At 38.1% G+C, this 27,618-nt stretch overlaps 1 protein-coding gene across 1 annotated transcript; it reads left to right on the forward strand.

Moving 5' to 3' along the window:
- The first annotated feature begins 1,637 nt into the window (after window positions 1-1,637).
- Window positions 1,638-27,618, forward strand: LOC133612149 (carbohydrate sulfotransferase 1). The gene is made up of 3 exons (XM_061969314.1): window positions 1,638-1,736; window positions 15,357-15,524; window positions 25,313-27,618. Exons 2-3 carry the CDS (start codon window positions 15,386-15,388, stop codon window positions 26,452-26,454), a joined length of 1,281 nt encoding a protein of 426 aa, XP_061825298.1. The 5' UTR covers window positions 1,638-1,736; window positions 15,357-15,385; the 3' UTR covers window positions 26,455-27,618.

Below are 27,618 nucleotides of genomic sequence, written 5' to 3' on the forward strand. Positions count from 1 at the left end.
CCACCCTTTGCTCTGATTACAGCTTTGCACACTCTTGGCATTCTCTCGATGAGCTTCAAGCACGCGTGTGAAGTGAAAACCATTTCAGGTGACTACCTCCTGAAGCTCATCGAGAGAATGCCAAGAGTGAGTGAAAAAGTAATCAGAGCAAAGGGTGGCTATTTTGAAGAAACTACAATATAAAACATGTTTGTGTTAAGTACATAACTCCACATGTGTTCATTCATAGTTTTGATGCCTTCAGTGACAATCTACAATGTAAATAGTCATGAAAATAAAGAAAACACATTGAATGAGGGGAAGGTGCGTCCAAACTTTTGGCCTGTACTGTATAGAATCAGGGCAGCACGGTGGGAGAGAGGGGTTAGTGCATCTGCCTCACAATACGAAGGTCCTGAGTTCAATCCCGGGCTCGGGATCTTTCTGTGTGGAGTTTCCTCCCACCTCCAAAGACATGCACCTGGGGATAGGTTGATTGGCAACACTAAATTGGCCCTAGTGTGTGAATGTGAGTGTGAATGTTGTCTGTCTATCTGTGTTGGCCCTGCGTTGAGGTGGCGACTTGTCCAGTGTGTACCCCGCCTTACGCCCGATTGTAGCTGAGATAGGCTCCAGTGACCCCCCGCGACCCTGAAGGGAATAAGCGGTAGAAAATGGATGGATGTATGTATATAATCAACATTGTATCAATGTTTTGTGCCAGCTGGGAACCCACCAGCTACAGTTTTTCGAAAGTACCAATTTCGTACCATTATTGGATAATATGTCAACAATACAGTGAAGTGTTACAATGTTTTTGCAAAAAGTGGAAACATTGCACAATTTTCGAGGCATACACACTGGTTTTTAGATTAATTGCGATTCTTATTTGTAACGATTCTAAATCGATTTTAAAAATTCAAAAATCGATTTAAAAAATTCAAAAATCAATTTAAAAAAACAAACAGGCACACACACATTGCTACACTGTAAAAAAAAAAAATAACATTGTAAATACACAGCAAATTACTGGCTAATGATTTGATTACTCTCACAGTCACATTTACAGTGATTTACTGTGACATGTCTTTACAGCAACATACTGTAACGGCAGCGCTGTAATTTTACAGTGAATTACTCGCTCTGTTTAACATTATATTGCCACCTACTGTGCAACGTAGTCTGTTAAGAGACAAATCAATTTGAATTTACAGTAAGTTGTTGTCATATGGACTATGATTACAGTACTGTGAAGCAACAGTTAATTTCACAGCTGTGAAATACAACGGCGTCATAATTTTTGCAGTCATTTGTTGTAATGTAGTACATTTTGATTCCAGTGTTTTATTGTGGAAAAAAATAAATGCTGTGAAATCCTGTTTGTTTGTTTTTTTACAGTGTACATGTTCTCAGTAGGGTTTACTAACCGAAAATAAAACCTCCTATTTAAAATGGTAGAAAACTAGTTTGGTATGGCACAGGAATAGTTAGAGTTTATTAAGATAGCATGCAAGATGAAAGATGGAAAAATGCAGCATGATGCGCTCCATTGCAATCTCGCATCCAATCTGGAGACTCCTGCCTTGAGTTGCCTCCTCCTCCTCCTCCTCCTCCTCATCCTCCTCCTCCTCTTCACTCAGCCTCCCGTTGCTCTCCATCAATAGCGCATCTCCATCACTTACACCTTCTACTGCTCAGCCTCGCACTTTTTAGGAGGGGGGGGAAAAAGCACCCCTGTAGACCGCACCACAATTGGGGTAAGTTGTAACAAAAAATATTTCTGGAGGCTTTTTAGGAGGAAGACGGATGACTATCGGAGCTATGAGTGAATGGTACAATATTGTTATTATTTTACCTCACTGGACACTCAATTTTGAATAATTGCTGCGTTTGCCTCTTTTGTTGCAGTCTGTAAATATTGTGCAAATAACAAGTTCATTGTGTCAAAATACTTTTTATGAAACACTGTTTTCCACTTAATTGTCTCTATTTGTTTACTAAAGGGTGATGTGCTGCTGCCTCTCTGTTTGCATGATAGTGAAATGCTTTGCAAGGCATTTTAATCCGATTACATTTTCTCTCTGCGGTTGTTTGTAGTTTCTTTGTGTGTGCGTGCGTGCGCTGGAGTAAAATTGCACGACAAAATGCATCTTTGTATAATCTGTGTGAGTTCCTCTTTATATCCCCTTGGTGTGTCCATTTTTGTTTTAAACACTGAAATTATTACTTGATATTAGAACTATGATGACTTAAAGGGGTCCTATAAGCAACACTAACTTTTCTTACTTGTTGGTACATGTTGTTGTGTATTTGGGATACCCATATGACCCGCAATGTGAAAATCAAACGAAAGAAGCATGGCAAAGATACAGGTCAATCTCAAAAAGTTACAATATTGTGCAATGATTTGTTTATTAGGATATTTGATGTCGACCAAAGAACTACCATTTCATTGTATGTAGACCACAAGAAAGTGTTTTAAAGTGTTTTTTTGTTCTTTCTACATTCACTAGTGTTACCATATCTGAGTTATTGTGCAGAAATATAGGGAAACAACTACAAATGTGCGCTTCATTCACTAACGGTGTTACAAAAAAGATCAATTAAAATAATACATAATGTTGGATATAGAGAACATACAAACATTTTATTCATTGAATCACAAATATTGAAATTCAACGATTTGGTGCATTTACAAACAGCTAAAATGATGTACAAAGCAAACTATAACCTGCTACTCAAGAATGTACAACAATTCTTCTCAACAAAAGAGGAGGAATATAACCTTAGAGGAAAATCTATTTTAAACATTTGTATGTTCGTACAACACTAAAAATATCAGTACGTGGAATTAAATTATGGAATGGATTAACCAAAGAACTCAAACAAAGCACCAATATGATTCGGTTTAAAAGACGGTTCAAACTACAAGTGTTCACAAAGTACACAGAACAAGAATTAAGATGAATATCTTGAACCCTTTTTTTAAATTTTTTTTATTGAGACAAATATTATTTATGTATTTAATATTTGTTTACTTACGATGGTATATTATTTGTTTATTATTTATTTGTTCACTGTTATGTTACAGAGAACAAAGAAATAGGATGAAATTGCTACGGAATGAAAAGGGGTAGGATTAAATAAGATCAGCTTCTTCCTCCTCCTTTTCGGACATGCTGTAATGAAACAACTGGAAATGTGTGATGAATTACATTGTATCGTATGCGTGTTCGAAATAAACTGAAACTGAACTGAACATTTAACCAACTTTATTTATAAACAAATAAAGTTGGTTAAATGTTGAAATAAAAATCATCATATGACCCATTAAAGGGGAACTGCACGTTTTTTTTTTAAATGTTGCCTTTTACTCACAATATAAATAAGACAAGAAGATTTGTTTTAATGCATTCTAAAATAAATGCGATCAAATGTCCGCTTGCAGTGGAGCCTATGTGAGTCGCACTATTCTGCCAATAAGGCGCTTAAATAAACAGCCATAGATTTTATATACATGATGTAAGTATATATGTAATGTAGTAATAATAAGATGTATCATTTACGTATTTTGCTCATTTTAACCATACGCGGCACATTCTTTTCAAAGACGCATCACAAGGTACGCTTTTTCCTTCGACAACATCACTGCTTATTACTCACTGCAGACTTCATGAGAGCCAACAAACATAATAAAACATCACTTACTGTACAAGGTCTGCTGTTACTGGAATACTGACTGATAGGATGTTTATACATTCCAATTTAGATGAAGAATGACACATCTTTTTGTGTATTTCTTGCAATTCCCGGGTCTAAATTGGCTGTCAAAGTGTACCAACTTGTCGGATTTGATTTATCCAGGTGAGAGGCATGGTTTATGATCCAGAATAAACTTCCACGAGCTCCACGATGATGTCATTATGAAATGTCTTTCATAATGATTGTAAACAATAGGCACAATTAAAAAAAAAAAAAAAAAAGTGCAGTTCCCCTTTCAGTCAATCCTTCAAAAAGTTAATAAGACTTTTTTTTTTTTCCAAATTTCCTTATTGTCGCCTCACTTTGATTCTTTTTTTTTTTTTTTTGGATGTGCCATCTACTGTATGTGTCCTTAATAATTATCATATTTTCAAGCATGGCTAAGGAAGGGTACCTTTCACATTGGAACCAATACGGTACCAATTCCAGGTACCTGGGAATCGATACCGCTGCTCAGCCAAATCGTTGTACTTTTGTGTGTGTTAATACATGTTAATTCATTTATAATGAAATGCATTTTTGAATGTGATATTTAAAAATGAGCTCATTATGATAAGTGTGACATTTCTAAGTTTCTTTAGCAAATATTATATTGTAGACTTTGCATGCAGTTACAATTCGAAGATGTTAGATGGCAGTAGTGTATAGACTATGTGTGTTGCCTAATGAAGAAATAGTCCTGCCATGAAGCTGAATGTCGGTCTAGTCTTACGTTGAGTCCTACAAAGTGTTTGTATTGTATGTTTTACACCGCAGCTGTTTGATTGTAACATGCAACTTAGTTGTAGTTTCCATTACCAAATTCGGAGATGTTGAAATTGCCATTATAAATTTGCAAATGTTAATCAGTCAAGCCAGCTCAGTGTTTGGAAAGTGGAGCCTTATTTTGAGCATTTTCTATTAGGCATACTTACTTTGTTGGCATAAAAAAATGGTAAAATTATCTTGAGTCAGTTTGGCTAAGTTTGCTCTGAGTGCTTGTTTCCTCGCCAAGTGTTTAGTTTGCAACCAGAAGAAACGTCACAAGCAACAACGGTATCGAAATAAGGCACCATTTGACTTTACGTGAATTGATGCCGGCCCAGTAGTACCGACATAATTCAGTTCGGTGCCTAAAAGTATGGAATTTGGTAGCCATTTCTCACCGTGGTCGACAGTAGCAAACGCGTAGCAACCAATCCAACCAATCCAAACGCTCCAAACACAGAAATGATCCAAAATCACCATAAAACAAATGTTCAACAGGAAAATGATAACCATTTTAAAGACAGCAATAGCATAAACACTGCAGGGTAAAAAAATATATGCAAGAAATATATGCTAGAAACGCCAACAAACACAAACAAACCCCAAAACAATATTTGGCTATAATATTTAGCAATATACAGAAACCGGTAAAGCATATTTGCGTTAGAATTGGACCGAGCGTTTAACAAAGACAACATTTTACCTTTTCATTCTTCCTCTCTAAAAGTCAGCCAACTTTCTTCTGGGCATTATGGTTTTTAAGGATAGGGATGTAACGATTACTGGTATTAATAATTGCTTAAAATTTTCGATTCAGCTTCGTGATTGATTGATTGATTAATGAACTTTGAATAATAAACTTTCATAAACTAATAGTGATGCTGCTCATTTCTGGAGAAGCAGCAAGTGTTCTACCGTATTTTACGGACTGCAAGGCGCACTTAAAATCTTTTTTTTTCCTCAAAACTCGACAGTGCACCTTATAACCCGGTGCGCCTAATGTAAGGAATAATTCCGGTTTTGCTTACCGACCTCAAGCTATTTCATTTGGTACATGGTGTAATGATAAGTGTGACCAGTAGATAGCAGTCAAACATAAGAGATACGTGTAAACTGCACTATGATGGCAATACGACTCAAGTAAACAACACCAACATTTTATATGTTCCATTGAAAATATACACCATTACTTATGGCGCTCAAAAATCCATCAAAATGTTTTAGTACGACTTTGGTAAGGTATGAAGCCGCACCGCTTGATGGATTGTACTGTACTTCAACATAGGAGTATTATTATGGTGTGTGTTTAAGGTAAGACATATTATCTGGCGTTTTGTTTCGCAATATTACGCAAAAGCAACTTTTCTTACCTTCTGGTACCTGCTGATCTGTATTTGGGATCTGTATAAGTCCTGAAAAATTGTGCACGTCCGTGCCGACGCCATGGTCAATAATATTCTTCTTTTTCTCTATCTTCTTGTTATGTGACATTCACCCTCCGCTGTTGCCATTTCTAATAAAAAAGTAGTGTAAAGTTCTTACTTATATCTGTCAATAAACTTGCCATGAAAGTGCTAAAACATACCGGTGTAGTGAGTTTACATTATTCACCCAAGGAACTTTAGTTATTAGAGATTTCCGGTCGGACGTTTTTTTCACAGGACACATTTCCGGTGTTGTTGTTTCCGGATAAGGAGATGCTGCTCCGTTATTGATTTAAGTAAAGTCTGGATGTCATTAAAACAGTTAGCTCCATCTTTTGACACTTCTTCCACTCCCGTCCTTGCACGCTACTCCGCTACAACAAAGATGACGGGGAAAAGACGCTGCCGAAGGTGAGCCATGTAAATAAGACCGCCCACAAAACGGCGCATCCGGAAGCGACTGTCAGAAAGCGGCTTGAAGATGATCTGTAAAACATAATCTATGCAACATTTTGACCAAAGAACCACCATTACATCTTATGTAGACCACAAGGAAGTGTTTGCAATATAGAAAAAAATAATAATAATTTGAGTCCTTCAATGTGCCCTATAATCCGGTACGCTTTATATATGAAAAAAGATCGAAAATAGATCATTCATCGGCGGTGCGCCTTGTAATCCGGTGCGCCCAATGGTCGGGAAAATCCGGTAATCGCTAGCTATCTTAAATGTTAACATGAATACAAGACACATTAATGTATTTCCCCATTACAAAACGACATGCGCAGATCCAAACTTGTATAAACCAATTGCTGTCTGAGTGACCAAGCTATTCAGTTGTGCACATTGAACCTACAGGCGGTGCTCTCTTAGCACAAAGTTGTAAATATGAAGATCCATAGACAGACGTGTCTACAACAGGAAGTAAATGTCACATTAACCGGGAGCTCCACTAACCACGTTAAACCCAGATTCCGATCTAACAAAGGTCTTAACTCATTCTCTTTCTATGCCACATCAATATGGAATGCACTCCCAACAGGTGTAAAAGAAAGGGCATCTCGATCCTCCTTCAATACCGCACTAAAAGAACACCTCCAGGCAACTTCAACCCTAAACTAACACCCTCCCCTCCGTTCCCCTTCCTCATCATACCTCCTCGGATTGTAAATAATCAAATGTAGTCACTTTTTCTTATAATTTCTGATCTCTCTCTCTGTGTCCACTACTTGCTGTACATATCCTACCAAGTCAGACCTACACTGTTCCAATGTCAATTTCTCTGATGATGCAATTGTTAATGACTGAAGTGTTGATATCAACCAAACCTAATCTCCCCCCCGCCCCCCTCCATATCCCACACCCCGGATTGTAAATAATGTAAATAATTTAATGTATATACTCTATTATGAAAGTAGTATACATCATGAATCAATTTAAGTGGACCCCGACTTAAACAAGTTGAAAAACTTATTCGGGTGTTACCATTTAGTGGTCAATTGTACGGAATATGTACTTCACTGTGCAATCTACTAATAAAAGTTTAGATCAATCAATGAAAAAAATTTATCATTAATAAACACTAAACCTTTACAAATTAAAACAGAAAGAGATAAACATTTTTTTTAACCCTCATATTCTAAGTAAAAAAGACTTAATTTAGAGTTATTTGGACACTAGGGGAACATAGTCTAAGTAACAAATACTTAATTTAGAGTCATTTGGTTAGGGTTAGAATTAGGGTTAGGGTTAGAGTGTTAGGGTTAGGGTTAGAGGGTTAAGGTTAGGGTTAGGGTGTATAATAAGGCCATGCAGAATAAAGCATTAATAAGTACTTAATAATGATTAATTAAGAGTCAATATGTTACTAATTTGCATGTTAATAAGCAACTAATCAATGGTGAATATGTTCCCCATACTAAAGTGTTACCCAATATTTAATATTTGTTCTGCCGATGAAAGTATTTTGTGTGTCTATTCATTTTATTTATTTATTTTTTGAATAAACTTATTTAAAATATTTGAGGAATTTTTTTTCTATTCTGGTTGGCAGTGCCATTTTGCTCATGCAGGTGTTTTGGCATTTGTTATTCATCTTGCAGCCTTTATGTGATTACAGTTTCTTTATTTTGCAGCATTTTCTCGATAAATTAGTTTTATGTTGTTATTCCCTTTTGGATCATTTACGTGTTTGGAGCATCACTGTACAGGTTAGGCTGTATTGATGCCATTCAATATGAATATGTTTGTGTGACGTATAGGTATAAAAAAGAAGATCATCATTGATTACCTATAAACAGCCGGGCTTTGAGCATTACAGATCATATTGAGTACGCAATAATGAACAAATCACAAGCACTCTCACGCTCCTTCATCACTTGCATCCTAAATCCCTCGGTCCCACACTCATCATCTACCTCTGACCTCATTTGTAGCCTTATTTTCTACTGAGCGTGCACCAATGCCGTTATGTGTCCAACATGTTTGTCGCTATGTTATCTCTGCAGTAGCACCTGTGTTTCATTTACGGCTCCCTTTCTGGAAGATGCGCGTTTTTTTGGCTTTTATGACCCCTTACAAACACTTGAGCGTGGGACGCATGTTATAGCGAGGACTACAAAAGGGCTGTTGACAATGTGCAGTTCCGGTGTTGGAGCAAAGCAAAAGGGAGAATACTTGCAAATCAAATCGCTGTAATCTGGCGAAGCATCTGTCTTGCCTTCTCCAGCAGGCAGCTGGGTGTGGGGGGCTTGTAGCCTCTCTCAAGACTAGAAAAGAAAATAAGATAAAGACAATGGCTGCCTATTCTAACTGATGCAGCACATACATTATTTGTTTAAGTCATAGATTGTGCTATTTTTTTTTAACAATATGTGTTTTATATTTAATACAGAGCAGTAATTTGGCTGTGACATTAATGTGGATTACACCTTGTACAGTAGTACCTCAATTTACTAGTTGAATTGGTTTTGTGACCAAGCTGACTCAAAAATCTATATATTCTAAATCAACGTCTCCCATCGAAGTTAATTTAATCGGGGCTTGGCCCCTACAAACCAGCACAATTTTGACATTTTAAAAAGAAAAACTAAGTTTTAGATAAGTCGATGAACTACAGGTATATGCTGATCTTCCATCCACTGTGTTATGCTTAGTTACAAGAATAGTTTAAAAGAAGATAGATCAATGTTGGACCGGTTGGTGAAATCATACATACATCCAAGAAAAAATTTATATTTTTAATTCCTTTTTTTTTCAATTTGTAATATTTTTTTATTTTATTGTTTGTAAATGTTCTTATTAATTTTTTACTTATTTATCTTAGTAAAAAAAAATGTATTGACATTTTCTCATTTTTTTAAATTAATTATTTTAATTGTATTTATTTATTTATTATTTATTTCATTTTTAAATATATATATAATATATATATTATTATATATATTTAAAAATGAAACAATAATATATTTACATACATATATATATTTAAAAACGAAATATAATATACATATTATATATTAGTATATATGTTAAAATTAAATAAATAACACATAAATAAATACAACTAAAATAATTAATAAAAAATGGGAAAATGTCAAATAAAAAAATGAAAAAATTAAATAGATCAAAAATAAATAAATGAAAAAATATTACAAATTGGGAAAAAAAGGAATTAAAAAATATAGTAAAAAAATCAAATAAATGAAATTTTTTTTTTTTTTTTAAATACTCGTTTTTTAAAGCAATGTTTGAAAAACGAGTATTTTTTCAAAAAAACTATTCATCCTTTTCCTGCCTGCGTGGGGTCAAACCAGAGAGCGGGTTGAGTTGCGTGTGGCCTGTTCGAACGTGTGGCGCCCTCTGGGCAGCCACCTAACCGTGACTTTCAGCGGCTTTAAACCTTTCAGTTGTGAACTTGTGTAATGACTCACAGAGAAATGTGAATTCAAAAATAGCACATCAGACATAAAACAATGCCATTGATTCTGCCATTTTTAAAACATATTATCCTTGCTAGCTCAAGCCACACAGAAAAACCTATCATAACAAAATATTTTTATTTTATTTAAAGCAACACATAGGCACCTCATTGTGTAATTGTTGGGTTGTTTTTATGGTAATCAAACAGAAATTGCTCATGATGTGAGAAAATATTTTTACGTCTGTGGTTTGGTTTTGTTTGTGATTAATGGAACATCAAAAGCGGATCTCAGCTCAGTGCCATACACCCATTCCTGCAGATATTATTCTTCACGGGGACACAGGCAGCCTTCATGAGCAAGGATCACACTGGATAAACAGAGGGAGTGCAATAACATCAGAGACATGATGCATTTTCCCGTATGTTTTAACCCCGCTTGTGCACAGCCACTTTGAGTGATGGATAGTCAGGCCTCTTACGTGATTATCTACCATCACTTTCATGCATAGGGACAAATGGATGGTTGTGTATTTTATATATTTACTGTAATTATCATGAAAAACACACTCGCTTTGGCACTCAGACCGACATTGAGAAGTTGCATGTGTGGACATACAGTACAGTACTAGTTGTTAAGTTACCCAAGAGAAGAAACGTAACTAAAACAATGTAAATGTGTGTCTGTTGTTTTGGACTGTGTTTTCCTTCAGGAGACAAATCCTTGCTTACACTATAATTCAAAGCCTTAAAGCTACTTACTGTATGATACAAGTGATTAAGAATGGTTGCTCCGTCCTTGTGGGTAAGCCTCGTTTCTCAAAAATCAACGGTTTTATGATCTAGACTTAGTTTGACCTTAAATCAATTGCTTTAAAATCATGTTGATGGCATTCTGTCCTTTAATAAGAATAATAGTATTAATCTAATTCTCATGATGATGTAGACTCACCAATCTTATGTATTTGTTATACTCCTAGATCAGCATGGGCATCCAGGTTGCAAAATCATTAGAATTAATGCCAAGATTGTTTCAAAGTTGTATTGTGTATATTTGGTCATATTTGGGAAAGTGATTCCAGTCATGATAAAATTATGTATATTTCAGTATGACATTGATACAAATATGAAATATGAAATATGAATGTGTTTGATTCTTGATACTACATGACATACATAAGATTATAAAGAAGGGACTTTACAGAGTTACACTGTTGTTGAGTACAACAAGAAGACACTTACATGCAATACAGAACACAGTATGATCGGGAAGAACTGTAAGGGGGAGCACAAAAGAGGAAGACATATTATCACGCATTATATTAGGACACACAAGACTGAATAAGACATTGCACCTCAAAAACAAACACCCAGTAGGATTCGATGAGGAATAGAGTCAGTGGAACATGCAATTTTATAAATTAAAGGGTTGTTATTATACAAAACCAACTTTTCTTACCTATTGATACCTGCTTATGTGTATTTGAGATCTGCATAAGTCCCGAAAATTTGAAATCAAACCATGGAGGCATTGTGGGAAATACAGTAGAAAACTAACATAGGATGTTAGAAGACAGGGGCAGAAGGAGGTTACTCTGAAAGGGGTACTCAGCAGCAACCAGAAATGTTTTGTGAAGTTTTTTAAAAGAGATTGGCCTTGAGGGACAAGCGGTAGAAAATGGATGGATGGATGGATGCATTGCAAACACCATTAAAAAAAACTCCAGCAGACACCAAAACGCATCAATTGATTTTGTTTTAATCAGCCCCTTAGGTCATCCATCAGCTAAAAAAATATAGAATGATAATGCTTAATAGAAAATATGTGTAATATTTGTATTTTTGACTGTCCTTACATGTTGACAAACATACGTAGGATGGATCTGCAGTGTGATTGCCTCCTTTCTCACAGCCATTTCCGCGTGCTAAATGATTATATTTACATGTTCTCCTTCCAGTATTGTGGGTGTTATAGTATTCACCATATATTCTGCCTATTCATAAAGACAAAGCTCCTGAATTTATTGCACTTTTTCTAAATTAAAGGGTTGCTATTATACAAAACAAACTTTTCTTACCTATTGATACCTGCTTATGTGTATTTGAGATCTGCTTAAGTCCCGGAAATTTGAAATCAAACCATGGCGGCATTGGGGAAATATATATAAAAATAATCTTGCCTTCCTTCATACCTATGCCAAACCTCTGTGGCATCAGCGGATTATCAATAAATGGTAGAAATGTACCTAAACATCTTTGCATGAGTCCAACATTTTTAATTTATGTCGGAGGGGTTGCAGTGCACATTATGTTAGCGAAGTAGCTCATAGCGTACCGTATTCTGTAGCCTTGAGCCTATTGTTTACAAGGAGTCGAAGCAGCAGTGCAGTGGAGTTGTTAACATGATATAGAATACAAAAGCCTTTTATTGTCACGATCGATACACATGTATTCATCCAGGATCTAGCATTGGAAAGATACAGACATGATAGAAATATAGCCATATGGTACCATATCTGGAGACTGACTTCTTCTTCCTCGCTCTCGTCCGCCCGCATCATGTCCTTGTTCTGACAACAAACCACAGTTGTCTCACTAGGGATGTTGTGTTGTGCTGAAAGTCACTCAAAACAGATGGCTGGTGTCCATGAATGTTCTCATTCATCCAGGTCATTGTAATCTCAGAGCATTCAATCGATCGCAACTGGACGGTTTGGTTTGTCTAAGAAGACATTTCGACTTGTCTAAGTAGGCTTCATAAATTCATGCTCATAGTCATAGGCCCCTTCTACACTAAGCCGGCTAAGGTTATCCAGGGTAAATCCCACCTAACCTTATCCTTGTCCACACACACACAATATTCGTTTAAGACCCCCTACGCCCCTCTGTCCGCCGGCGCAACGCGACCTAGTATGCATGCGCGGAAAATGCGAACGTCATAGTCACCTCCAGTGTTGCTTTGTGTGCAAGTTCTTAAATTAAATTACATTTATTTGAACAATATCTAGGGTTGTGGTATTTCAGATAACTGGAATCCAGTGTGCTGTGGGGCCCTATTGTAGTGAATCACACCCGAGCCATCATAAATTAATCAAATCTTTAATGGACATTGTCAGGTTCAAACATCGATGACATCTATTAGACTAGACAAGAGGCAAGGAATCAAACAGAGACAGGATTCAATTTAGCTCATGAGGAGAGTGCGTCGACCTGTACCGTCGTACAGTGTCATCCCACGCGCTGACGAAAGGGTTCCACGACTCCTCCTTTATTTGGGCCTTTTCTGATTACATAGCTGCAGCTGTTTCTTAGGGGAGGAGGGTCATAAACTGCTGTCGCACTCCGTCATAAACAGTTCAAAGAAAAGGTGGCTATCCAATAGATCAAAGAAACCGACACCATCGCACACAGTGGAGTTTTACAAGCGGCAGGCCTTTTGCTTGATAAGATCAAAGACAGCTTTTGTCTTCTCGCAGGGCAGCCTGAACTCATGGGAAAACAAGTTGTGTGATAACTTATATACAATTATTCTGACAGACATGTGAAAGTAAACAATGTGATAAAGAACATTTTACATCAATCAATCTAGGGATGCAGATATCTGGTCAGGACACTCCTCACTCTTTTGCCTTAACCTTCATTGTCCATTCGTTTTTGGTGACTTTATATACTCTGGACCTAGACGTTGAGTCCACGACATACATGGCGCACAATAACTGATACAGTCTGCTTAGCTAGTACAAAAGCATTCACTGTTTTCCGTAGTCTTCCCTCGACGGCCAGGTAATACAAAGCACACGCTACCTTTTTTATCACATCCACGGGAGCCCGTATTCTTGTTGACTCTCTGACAAATGAACAAAGTTTTTTGGTAAGTAGAATCACAGCTGACCTCGACTTTCGAAAGTCCTCTTGCCGTCTGAGAAGCTGCAATCACTTTCTCTGAAGGTATTCATGTGTGATTTCCACAAACGTCTGTACAGACGGAAGGAGAAACACCGGCATGTCTGGATGACTCGCCTCCATATTGCCAATGGTTAGCTCCGATTTACGAAACCGCTTTATTATGAAGCTGGCTGTGGCGCGTTCTTTCTGACGTCACTTCCTGTGTGGGGCGCAGTCTTTCTGGCGTCACTTCCTCTCCGAACTCAGTTTGTAAATGATCAATGAGTCCATACAAAGCTGAGAGCCGGAGATTCAAGACATACACAGCGCACTTACCCGTGTAAAAAATTGTCTGAGGAGGGGGACCTTAAACGATAGTTTATTGTAGCTGAAACAGGGCTTAAGCTAAATAATTATTCGTTTAAGGGGTTCTCCGGCTTAGTGTAGACACAGCCTTAGAAGACATTTCGCCTCTTATCCAAGTAGGCTTCATAAGTTCATGTTAATAGGCATAGATTGGTCAGATCTAGTCTACCGGCTGGTGCCAAAACCCCAAATATTTATACTCCAATACCAGGAGGGTGTGCCTGGGCAAGGATGGTTTTGCCTTATCGCACTGAGAAAAACAACTGTTGAGATGCAAATGAGCAATCCTACTGTCAATGCCAACGACAGTCGTTGAAGTGGAATGTCCCCTCGTTACCATTTGCAGTATTGAGTGGCAGAACGATCGCTGTGGATTTGACCAGTATTAGCCCCAAATAGTCGGAATCATCCATGTTAGCATTCCATTCAGTTGTTGAACAAACAACCCAAAGGAGCATCTGTGACCAGAATGTTTCTAACTCTTGTTATTTGTTGGAGGCTAAATTGCAGAGTCTTTTGGGTGACAGTCGCCGATGTCCATGAGGTCCGATAAATAAAAGCAAGAAAACTAAAAACTACAAACATGGTTGCAGGGGTGGCGACAAAGGGTCACTCATTAAACTCCCAGTTATATTTTTAGAAATGTCATACTAGTATGGCTATGTACATTAAAAGGTGAGGAAGGGTTAATTTGCATCTAACAAGTCCGCCTCCCAAAACAAATACATTTCAAAGGGAGACAAAAAATGTCTTGAAGATGATCTGTAAATCATAATCTATACAAAATTTTGACCAACGAACCACCATTACATGTTATGTAGAACACAAGGAAGTGTTTTGAATGTAAAAAAAAAAAATCATATTACGGCCCCTTTAAGACACGCATCTTCTCTGCAAGAGCTTCGAAGATCATCTCTGCATGTGCTATCAAGTTTGCACGTGTTTTAGCACATGCAAAGCTTTAGTAGATAAGGCCCAGTGTGTATTAGGACCTTTCAGTAGTTTGGTGTCTTAAACTCACAGTTATATTTTTAGAAATGGCATACTACTGTGGCTGTGCATATGTACATTTGTAAACCGACGATTTCCAATGACTTTTAGATTTGACATCCCTAATATAAATGTAATACAAAAGATGGATAGTGATATTTCAAATGGAGAAAGCCATTAAAGATGCCCAGTGCCTCATAAGTGCCCCTAAGCATGGCCCCTGAAACAAAGTAAAATCAATCAAAATGGAATCTAACATGTATGCGTGTCTCATCAATGTGAAGGATGTAGAGCCCGAAGGTGGAGGAACGGGATGGAGTGCTCCTGGAAGACGGTGCTGCTGCTGGTGTGCGCCTCACTGGGAGTCCAGTACACAGCCATCCGCACGCTGAGGGACTCACGGTCTGGACCGTGCCAGGGTGTCTATCAATGTCAGAGCAAACATCACAGAGGTATCACAACCGGTGCGCACATAACCCAACATTTAAGATCAACAATGCAGTGATTACTTCAGGGTGAAACACTAATTTGACAAAAGAGGTGTCCCAGTCATTGGTATAAATCAGTATAAACATGACTTTTCAAAGTCATTTCTTTAGACCTTTAACATCGAAACTAGAGCCACCAGTATGATGTGCAGTGCTGTTTTCAAATCTTCAACTATAGTAAGTATCAGAGGTGGGACCAATTCATTGTTTTGCAAGTCACAAGTAAGTCTCAAGTCTTTGCCCTCAAGTCCGAGTCAAGTCCCGAGTCAAGACAGGCAAGCCCCGAGTCAAGTCCAAAGTCAAGACTGGAAAGTCTCAAGTCAAGTCCTAAGTCCTGCATTTTGAGTTTCGAGTCCTTTCAAGTCCTTTTAACCACAGACTAATATATTAACACAGATTGTGTATGCTTTTCAAAAGCTGTATTTATTTATTAAAACAAGTGCATTTTAAATTGCAGGAAAGAAAATTGTGCTGACATTGCACTTTATAATAGCACTATTAACCAGTCATTTTAAACATTAACTCATTCCTTTACAGAACAAACACATTGAAAAATAAAGTGCAAATGTACTTATTTGTACAAAAGTGTTAACATTGAAAAAACATGACATATACGTGAACATAACAAAAAAGTTGTACTTTTTATATGTCAGGGCCCTATGCTGCATTGCATTTGCAAAAGACCAAATTAGCCAAGAGTCTGTCAGTCATTTGTGCACGATGGGGGCGTAGTATGATGCCACCATGGCTGAAAACTCGCTCCACTGGAGCACTGGAGGCAGGCACTGCCAAGACTCTCATGGCCACTCGGAACAGTGAAGGAAGAGTCTTCATGTTCAATGCCCAGAACAAAAGGGGGGAGAGAGTTGTTTTGGGTTGGTGCACTACTTGTAAGTGTATCTTGTGTTTTTTATGTTGATTTAATTAAAAAAATAAAAAATAAAAAAATTATTTCTTGTGCGGCCCGATACCAATCGATCCACGGACCAGTACCGGGCCGCGGCCCGGTGGTTGGGGACCACTAAGGTAAACAACCAACAGTATGTCAGAAAGCTAGCTAAAACGGTACACATATTCATAATATAGTATACATTTTAACTGACCTTTATTTTACTATTTTTGTCTTTTTTTAGGTGGCTAAAATACGCGGTGCTGCTGACCGCCGTCTAACGTTACGTGTGATATATTGACTAACGTAACCCTGCTTAAAAAAAATCACTGAACAAAAAGTATGAATAAGGTAGTGAACTGCAACAGATTCCCGTGTTTGCAATAACGTTATAACGTTAGCAGTGAGTTTACAGCCTCACTGATTTAACTACACAGCAAATAAAAGTCACGTTACTTAGGCAATAAACGTTATCTTACATTCAAAACTTACCCTTCTTTGTGCAACTTCAAATGCCGGACGAAGTTGGAAGTTGTTGCCTCTCCATCAGTAATTTTCGAACCGCATGTGTTGCATACTGCAAACCGTTTTGTGTTGACCACCTCGTAATTTTTATACCCAAACAAAATTATTTTAGGTATCATTTTTTGTTCACTGGCGTGTGGTTTGGACATGTCTTCTTCGTTGGTTGTCCTGCAATTTGATTGGATGAATGCTGTGTGATGAAAACAAAGTAGATCTAATTTGATTGGCTGTTGTACTGAGACCACAACAGCTGACACACGCAACGCTGATAGACAAGTACACAATGAAAAATACGGAGCGCTCCCGAATAACTTTTTCATCTTTGGGTTTTGGGGAAAGTAGCAAGTCATGTCAAGTCATGTCAATTCAAAAGGCTCAAGTCCAAGTGAAGTCACAAGTCATCGATGTTAAAGTCTAAGTCGAGTTGCAAGTCTTTTTACATTTTGTCAAGTCGAGTCTAAAGTCATCAAATTCATGACTCGAGTCTGACTCGAGTCCAAGTCATGTGACTCGAGTCCACACCTCTGGTAAGTATTTCACTGATTCCGGGTTTGTATCCAGAGCAGCCAGTCTGAAACGCGGGTGTCAAAGATAGATCCGGAAGCAGATTTTTACAACAAAGTTCTACCGAAAAGTAATATTATATCAGATTGCAGGTTTTTGTTGCATTTCTGTTGCGTTTTGCTTGCTTGTAAAATATGTTGATGGAGGAGGTGGTTGGAGACGTAAAAGAGGAGCGACCTTCATTTGTTGTTTATATTCAGTGGTATATCGTTCATAGTTAATATTGTATATTCCACATTCTTTATTTTTGTGCACATTTGGGTGTCTCATTCAGTTAAAAAAAGTAAAATTCCATTCTATTTTTTTGTGGTGGTTTGTTATAACGTTTTTTAACATTCTATCAGGCATTATTGTGAGTTTTTGTATAGTGTTACTGAAAAAAGGGACCCTAGCACACATACTGTACAGCAGATTTTTACATATATGTAAACTGTATATATATGCATATACATATATATGTATATACATATATATATGTGTATATAAATATATATATATATATATATATATATATATATATATATATATATATATATATATACATCCCTATATCCATTTTCTACCACTTGTACCTTTCGGGGTCGTGGGAGTTGCTGGAGCCTATCTCAGCTGCATTTGGGTGGAAGGCGGTGTACACTCTGGACAAGTCGCCACCTCATTGCAGGGACAACACAGATAGACAGACAACATTCACACACATATACATATATATGTGTATATATATATATATATATATATATATATATATATTGTTTGTTACGTCAGGAAAAAACACAGAGGCTATTTCATCCCTACAAGCCAGGGGGGAAAATCCTCTGAAGAGCAGGGAAACCTGCGAAACAGGCTTGTAGGGATGAAATAGCCTCTGTGTTTTTTTCTTAACTTACGGTATATTCCGCTGTACCCCGGTATTGAGCCCTGTATAACGGATAAATCACAGAAACGTTGACTATATACAGTATACATATATATATATATATATATATATATATGTATATATATATATATATATATATATATATATATACACATACATACATACATACATACATACATACATATATATATATATATAAATAAATGATAAATGGGTTGTACTTGTATAGCGCTTTTCTACCTTCAAGGTACTCAAAGCGCTTTGACACTCCACATTTACCCATTCACACACACATTCACACACTGATGGAGGGAGCTGCCATATATATATATATATATATATATATATATATATATACATATATATATATATATATATATATATATATATATATATATATATATATATATATATATATACATATATATATATATTAGAGATGCGCGGATAGGCAATTATTTCATCCGCAACCGCATCAGAAAGTCGTCAACCATCCACCATCCACCCGATGTAACATTTGATCAGAACCGCACCCGCCCGCCATCCGCCCGCACCCGCCCGTTGTTATATATCTAATATAGACGATGCAAGGCATTAGTGAGGTTATAAAGCTTTTGCCTGTTAAAGAAAGGAGACTGATCCAATGCAGCACAGACATTCGCGTGCCACGCTGTCACGACCCAGACGCACACCAGTGCGCAATCATATGGGAGCCGCGCTGAGCGCACCTCCAAGCGCGTCTCGCTGCCGGCGACGGCCGGGTATGGGCCCAACGCTCCAGCGCCATCCATTTTCAGGGCTAGTTGATTCGGCAGGTGGGTTGTTACACACTCCTTAGCGGGTTCCGACGTCCATGGCCACCGTCCTGCTGTCTATATCAACCAGGGTGAGCCCCACCCCTTTCGTGAGCGCAATTCGCGCGGAGTGACTCCTGTTACGCGCCCCCGGCAACAGGGGTGGCGGGCAGGTAAGCTGCGCGGGCGGAGCGACCCCTGTTACGAGCCCCCGGCCACGGGGGTGGCGGGCAGGTAAGCTGCTTACCTGCTGCGCGTGACGCCGGCCGCGGCGAAGGCGGACGAGGCGGGGTGTCGGTGCGGTGGGCGCGGTGGTGACCCTGGACGTGCGTCGGGCCCTTCTCGCGGATCGCCTCAGCTACGGCTCCCGGTGGGGCCCTCTCGGGGGAAGGGGCCTCGGTCCCGGACCCCGGCGAGGCGTCGGGGGCCTTCTCCGCTCCGTAAAAGTGTCCATCTCTTTTTTTTTTTTCTTCTGTTGTGGCATATGCAGCAGGTGCCTGCTCGTTTTTCGTATGTGGGTAACAACATTTAACTATGTATATATATTTCCGAATTGGTTTAACTGCCACCCGCCTGAATCTATTTAAAATCTTTTTTTTTTTAATTTCAACCGCCCGACCCGACCCGACACGACCCGACCCGACCCGCGGATAAAATCTAATTTTTTTTAAATTTCAACCGCCCGATCCGCGGATAATCTGCGGACTCCACGGTTGTGCCTGCAAACCGCGCATCTCTAATATATATATATATATATATATATATATATATATATATATATATATATATATATATATATATATACATATATACATACATATATACATATATATACATATATACAGAGGTGGGTAGAGTAGCCAGAAATTGTACTCAAGTAAGAGTACTGTTACTTTAGAGATTTATTACTCAAGTAAAAGTAATGAGTAGTCACCCAAATATTTACTTGAGTAAAAGTAAAAAGTATGTTGTGAAAAAACTACTCAAGTACTGAGTAACTGATGAGTAACATACACACACATATCATATATATATATATATATATATATATATATATATATATATATATATATATATATATATATATATTATATATATGTATGTATTTATATATATATGTATATATGTATATATATATATATATATATATATATATACACATAAATTGATATATACAGTATATCATTTATATTTATTTAGTTTGCCGTTTTTGTTTACATGTTAAAGGTGTTTTAATGAATATACATGCATGTTTAACATACGGATTCCTTTCTTTCATGAAGACAAGAATATAAGTTGGTGTGTTACCTGATTCTGATGACTTGCATTGATTGTAATCAGACAGTAGTGCTGGTAACGTCCACGTTTTCAAATGGAGGAGAAGAAAAGTTCCTCCTTTCTGTCTAATACCACATGAAAGTGGTTGGTTTTTGGCATTTTATTTGTCCAGCTTCCATATTCGTTTTCACACACTTTACAAGAAATACATTGGTGGCAAATTCCGTAGCTTGCTAGCTTGTTTGCGCTGGCTTTCGGAGACTCCATCCATCCATCCATCCATTTTCTACCGCTTATTCCCTTTGGGGTCGCGGGGGGCGCTGGAGCCTATCTCAGCTACAATCGGGCGGAAGGCGGGGTACACCCTGGACAAGTCGCCACCTCATCGCAGCTTTCGGAGACTCTTATTTTGTAAGTGCAGGCGCGATGGAGCGGCACTTTTATTGTGAAGACAGGAACTGTGCAGTCAGTCTTTAGGCTTTTGACGGGATGTACGGTTGAAATAAAAACGTGTCTTTTTTCCTTCACACTTTTGATTGATTGATTGAAACTTGTATTAGTAGATTGCACAGTACAGTACTTATTCCGTACAATTGACCACTAAATGGTAACACCCCAATAAGTTTTTCAACTTGTTTAAGTCAGGTCATGTGACCGCCTGGCTCTGTTTGATTGGTCCAACGTCACCAGTGACTGTATTTGATTGGTGGAACGGAGTCAAACGTCACTAGTGACTGCATTTTATTGGTGGAACGGAGTGAAACGTCACCAGTAAGGCAGGCACTTTGAAGGTCTGTCTGACAGACCAAAACAAACAAAGCGTGCATTAACAGATCGATAAAAATTAGTAGCGAGTAGCGAGCTGAATGTAGATAAAAGTAGCGGAGTAAAAGTAGCGTTTCTTCTCTATAAATATACTCAAGTAAAAGTAAAAGTAAGTTGCATTAAAACTACTCTTAGAAGTACAATTTATCCCAAAAGTTACTCAAGTAGATGTAACGGAGTAAATGTAGCGCGTTACTACCCACCTCTGCATATATATATATATATGCAACCTCTGCGACCCCAAAAGGGAGAAGCGGTAGATGAACGGATGGATATGTTCTACAGTGAGGGTTTTTTATACGCAAACAGAGCCTTTTTTTCTCTCTCCATGTGGCCCCCGAGACAAAATAATTGTCCAGTCCTGGTATAAAAGAAAGTACATTCAGTGAAGGCACTGGTAGAACCACAACAGAACCACACCGAGACGTAGGAAAACATACCATAAACCAGAGGAATTCCCAAGTAAAGGTGTAGAGAGAAAAATTTGAAATACGTGATGGGTTTTACAATCATCCAGCAATTTATCTTCATTAATCCTCTATTATACTGTGGTTGTTACCGGCTGGCACGGAGCCCCCGTGTTTCAAAGTAACACCCCCGTTTGCAATCAACTCCTCATCAGTAGTAATTACATGTTAGCTCGTTGTGCTATATATAGAGATTTGCCATTGTAAAAAAAGAAAAAGACTCGTACTTTAATGCCTTGTTGTGTCGTTCACATTCTGGAATGACATGATGAACTTGTACTCGCTTTTGTTATTACAGTGCAAACTAATTGCTGTGGAATCACCTTAATCAACAACTTAAATGTACCGGTATGCATTTAAGGAAGACAATTTTATATTGATACATCTTTAAGATTTGCTCACTTAAAATAGCTAATCCTCCATTACAACTTGAGAAGAATATTTTTATGTACAAAACCCAAAACCAGTGAAGTTGGCACGTTGTGTAAATCGTAAATAAAAACAGAATACAATGCAAATCCTTTTCAACTTGTATTCAGTTGAATAGACTGCAAAGACAAGATATTGAATGTTCGAACTGAGAAATATAATTTATTTTTGCAAATAATTATTAACTTAGAATTTAATGGCAGCAACACATTGCACAAAAGTTGGCACTTACAAAATCCCTCGCAATTTTTGTTCTTAAACTGTTCGACAATTTGCTCACGCATTTGTTGACAAAGTGGTGACCCTCGCCCCATCCTTAATTATGAATGACTGAGCATTTCATGGAAGCTGCTTTTATACCCAATCATGGCACCCACCTGTTCCAATTAGCTTGTTCACCTGTGGGATGTTTCAAATAAGTGTTTGATGAGCATTCCTCAACTTTCTCAGTCTTTTTTGCCTCTTGTGCCAGCTTTTTTGAAACATGTTCCAGGCATCAAATTCCAAATGAATTAATATTTGCAAAAAATAACAAAAGTTTACCAGTTCGAACATTAAGTATCTGGTCTTTGCAGTCTATTCAATTGAATATAGGCTGAAAAGGATTTGCAAATCATTGTAATCGGTTTTTATTTACGATTTACACAACGTGCCAACTCCTCTGGTTTTGGGTTTGTACTTAACAAGTTTTAATGCTGGTAATGCTGCTAATAAAGTCCATTCAGTAGATCCTATCAAAACTTCACTAGTAGATTATCAGATATGGGCTGTGGTTTCTCTTTTCAAAACAACACTCCTTAACCTTAACCACAGTATTTGCACGTACTGGGAAGGATTGTGGTTGTCTAATCTTATACAGGTATGCACTTAATGCAATGTAGAACTTCTTTACCCTCTACAGGGAGCTTGAGAAAGCATTGGAGTTTACCAAACCATAAAGACCAGGTGTGTTTTATGGACTGGGAAGACACTATTTAGCCGTGTTCCTTTTGGTATCCTTCCTGTTTGTGGCGTTGGTGGAATTTATTTTCAGCAGACTCCAGAAGATACCACAATCTTTAAATCACAGGGCATGGTTCTAGGGGTGTTTGCTGTAATGAGATCACTAAATTGTGACTAGAGATCTCTCCATTCTCGATTTTACTTACTTACATACCTCCAAGTGGTCTCCCTGGTGACTTATTCTCTTCCATCAAAGGGGAGACTAGGGGTCTATCACAGCTGACCTAGGAATAACGTTTAAGAGAGCTAGAAAAGATTGTCAGGGAGTGAGCTTTCCTTTTTAGACTGTTGTGACAGTGTACTTAGTGTAAGGAAAGTGGATATTGGGCCGAGATTGGTTTGATGTTATAAACTGCCCTTCAGATTTTTATTAGCCAGGGAAAATGTAATTAAATACAATCTAATCTAGCATATCAATCAAAAGTTTGGACACACATTATAATTAATAGCATGAGCAAGTGTCCCTAGACTTTGCTGTAGATAGTGCTAATTCACTGCAATTGTTATTTCAACGCAGCACGCTCTTCATATATGAAAGAAACTACTGAACCTCACATACTGTAAACAAGCACATTGGCAAAAGAGGTAAAGAAAACTCCCTCTAGTACAGTGGTTCTTGACCTGGGTTCGATCGAACCCTAGGGGTTCGGTGAGTCGGGCTCAGGGGTTCGGAGTAGGTCAAGACACACCCAACTCATCGTGTACATAAAAACTTCTCCCTATCGGCGTATTACGGATACGGCAACAGCAGAAGTCAGACTGATTTGCAGGTGTGTAATTTGTTGTGAGTTTATGCACTGTGTTGGTTTTGTTCTTTGAACAAGGTGATGTTCATGCACGGTTCATTTTGTGCACCAGTAATAGAACATGGTAACACTTTAGTATGGGGAACATATTCACTATTAATTTGTTGCTTATTAACATGCAAATTAGTAACATATTAGCTAGGGATGTCTGATAATATCGGCCTGCCGATATTATCGGCCGATAAATGTGTTAAAATGTAATATCGGAAATTATCGGTATCGTTTTTTTTATTACCGGTATCGTTTTTGTTGTTGTTGTTTTTTTTTAAATTTATTAAATCAACATAAAAAACACAAGATACACTTACAATTAGTGCACCAACCCAAAAAACCTCCCTCCCCCATTTACACTCATTCACACTCATTCACACAAAAGGGTTGTTTCTTTCTGTTATTAATATTCTGATTCCTACATTATATATCAATATATATCAATACAGTCTGCAAGGGATACAGTCCGTAAGCACACATGATTGTGCGTGCTGCTGGTCCACTAATAGTACTAACCTTTAACAGTTAATTTTATTAATTTTCATTAATTACTAGTTTCTATGTAACTGTTTTTATATTGTTTTACTTTCTTTTTTATTCAAGAAAATGTTTTTAATTTATTTATCTTATTTTATTAATTAAAAAAAAAAGTACCTTATCTTCACCATACCTGCTTGTCCAAATTAGGCATAATAATGTGTTAATTCTACGACTGCATATATCGGTTGATATCGGTATCGGTTGATATCAGTATCGGTAATCAAAGAGTTGGACAATATCGGAATATCGAATATCGGCAAAAAGCCATTATCGGACATCCCTAATATTGGCTCTTAACTAGTCATTATTAAGTACTTATTAATGCCTTATTCGGCATGACCTTATTATAACCCTAACCCTCTAACACTGGCCCTAGCCCTCTAACCCTAACCCTAACCAAATAACTCTAAATTAAGTCTTTGTTACTTAGAATATGTTCCCCATACTAAAGTGTTTCCAAAAACATATACATTTGTCTTGAATTTGAAAAGAAAAACAATTTTTGTTTTCACTGAAGAAGGGTTCGGTGAATGCGCATATGAAACTGGTGGGGTTCGGTACCTCCAACAAGGTTAAGAACCACTGCTCTAGTAGAATGGATTTTTTAACAGAACCACACAAGGGGATGGCCATCTGCTCGTCCACAAACATAATTAAGTTAAGTTAAAGATAAAGTACCAATGATTGTCACACACAGGATAGAAGGTTTGAGGACCAAGCTTCATCTGTTTGGACTTTAACATGTTCAATATTTTTTCCTCAAAGAATCCAATTGGAGAACTTTGTGCGATGAGAGCTGGACGTCCACGGAGGCACCTCGGAAGCACATCCTGTTGTTTGCCACGACGCGCAGTGGTTCCTCCTTCACCGGTCAGCTCCTCAACCAGCACCCTGAGATCTTTTACATGTTTGAACCTCTTTACCACGTCCAGCAGGCCTTCACCAACTCCAGTGGTAGACTGCGCCGCGGCTTAGACCGCCGGGCCCTCCTGGGCGCATACAGAGACCTCCTGCTCAACCTGTACAACTGTGACCTTCACTTTATAGAGAGCTACATCCGCCCTGAGCTCCAGGACCATGTCACTAATTTTTTCTTTCGCAGAAGCTCGAGTCATGCTCTTTGTTCTCCGCCGGTGTGCATGGAAGGAGCAGATGGACAAGTACTTGAGCCACCTGAAGAAACATGGTGTACCAAAAAGTGTGGGGCACTGAACCTCACCTTAGCTTCAACATCGTGTCTATCGAGAGGTCACATAGCCATAAAGACTGTTCGGATCCCTGAGGTGGGGGACCTGCGAACTTTAGTTGAAGATCCACGCCTAGACCTTAAAATCATTCACCTGGTGAGGGACCCTAGAGCCATTCTGGCCTCACGCATGATGGCATTTTCGGATCAGTTTCGCGCTTGGAAAATATGGAATGCTACAGGACGGCAGCCCCGGTATGTGGATCTATCGCAGATCACAAGCACCTGCAAGGACATGGTGGCCTCTGCAGTAACAGGCCTGCAGAAACCAGTTTGGCTGCAGGGACGCTACCTCTTGGTGAGATACGAGGACCTGGCATTCAACCCACAGCACAAAGCCACAGAGATTTACCAGTTTCTTGGGCTGGAGATGGAGGACAGGGTTCAGGCATGGATTACAAAGAACACCAACAGTAGTTTGTCTTCTCCATCAGAATGGAATTACAGATACTCCACCACCAGAGATTCCAGGGTGACAGCTGAGAGCTGGAGGCTTCGTCTCGGCTTTGACATTGTCAGAACCGTGCAGAATCTGTGTAACAAAACATTGGCCCTGTTGGGGTATAAACTTGTTCATTCTGCAGCCCAACTTAGAAACTTGTCTCACAGTCTAGTAGAAACCAGACGAAACCTAGAAACATTCCAAAACAGCCTATCTTAAACATGAGGCCAATCAGTTATTGGGTCACACATTGTCAGAGTAAATTGCTGTAAGTTATTTTATTGATTGTCAAGGCAGACATTTTCTTGGCGTTTTTTGTTCATTGATTTTAATCATTGATTTGTACATTCATAATTGGCTCGAGGGTTGAATACCATATTCATGATTGTCAGTTGTTTTTTTATTTATTTTATTCATTATAATATTATTATATATTATACAATAATTGTTTATTATATTCACACAACTATTTATGTTTGATTGCTGATTCAGGGCATTGCTTCTTCAATACTTATCAAAATTTAAAGGGTTTGGACATTGGAGATTGGGGATTGTTAAATTAATCATGATCTGTACATTATGGGCCTGATCTACTAAGATCCCAAATAACAAGCGCTAAACAGCGTGGGCATTGATAGACGTTTTGCATGTGGTCTGCAAAGTGCAAATGTCGTGCAGACCGCCCTATTTAAATGAGGATTTCACGCAGCTGTCACCATGGACACACTCATTTCTCCCCACATTCATGAGGATTTTTTTATGTTTGGAAATGCGCAGCAAACAATGTACCACTTTTTCTGGGCTTTTTAGAAGTGGTCCTGGAATGCAATCTACAACAGAACTCACTTTTTAGTACGTAGAGACGCTGGCACTAACTGCGATTGTGCGCTTGAGAAAAATATAGACTCAAAACAGCTCCCGCAAAACAGTTCCCGGTTTGATAAATCACATTGCTAGCGCTAAATAATTTTACATTTGCATCTCATCTTCTTACTATTGTGGGCATTCTAATAATCTGCATACATTCTCCATATTAAGACAGACACAGATGGATTTCACTCCTTATTTTGTTCATTTAAAAGACACCACCCTCGTGCACACGCTCAGTAGATCAGCTTTGCGTGCTATCAAGTTTGCACGCAAGGCACACCTTGAGTAGATCAGGCCCTATGTTGAAAATCTATCTAAATGTGACAGATCCTACTGTAGGTAGACAGTTCTAGTGGGCGAGATGTGCTGCAGACGTTTATGTCAGTTTGACAATAATTTACATTTTTATACTTTCAAACAATAATAAAAGTTTTAATAGCAGCAATGTTTTTCTTTCATTCCAGAACATTGAAATCGTCCTCAGGTTTTTTTTGTGTTATGGGATGAAGAAGA

Source organism: Nerophis lumbriciformis, linkage group LG10 (genome assembly GCF_033978685.3).
Source record: "Nerophis lumbriciformis linkage group LG10, RoL_Nlum_v2.1, whole genome shotgun sequence".
In the NCBI taxonomy this organism is placed as follows: domain Eukaryota; kingdom Metazoa; phylum Chordata; class Actinopteri; order Syngnathiformes; family Syngnathidae; genus Nerophis; species Nerophis lumbriciformis.

Excerpts from the sequence above, each read along its gene's own strand:
- LOC133612149 (XM_061969314.1), top strand. The coding sequence starts at position 15,386 with ATGGAGTGCTCCTGGAAGACGGTGCTGCTGCTGGTGTGCGCCTCACTG. Across the intron at positions 15,525-25,312 it reads TCAGAGCAAACATCACAGAG|AATCCAATTGGAGAACTTTG; the intron begins GTATCACAACCG and ends TTTTCCTCAAAG.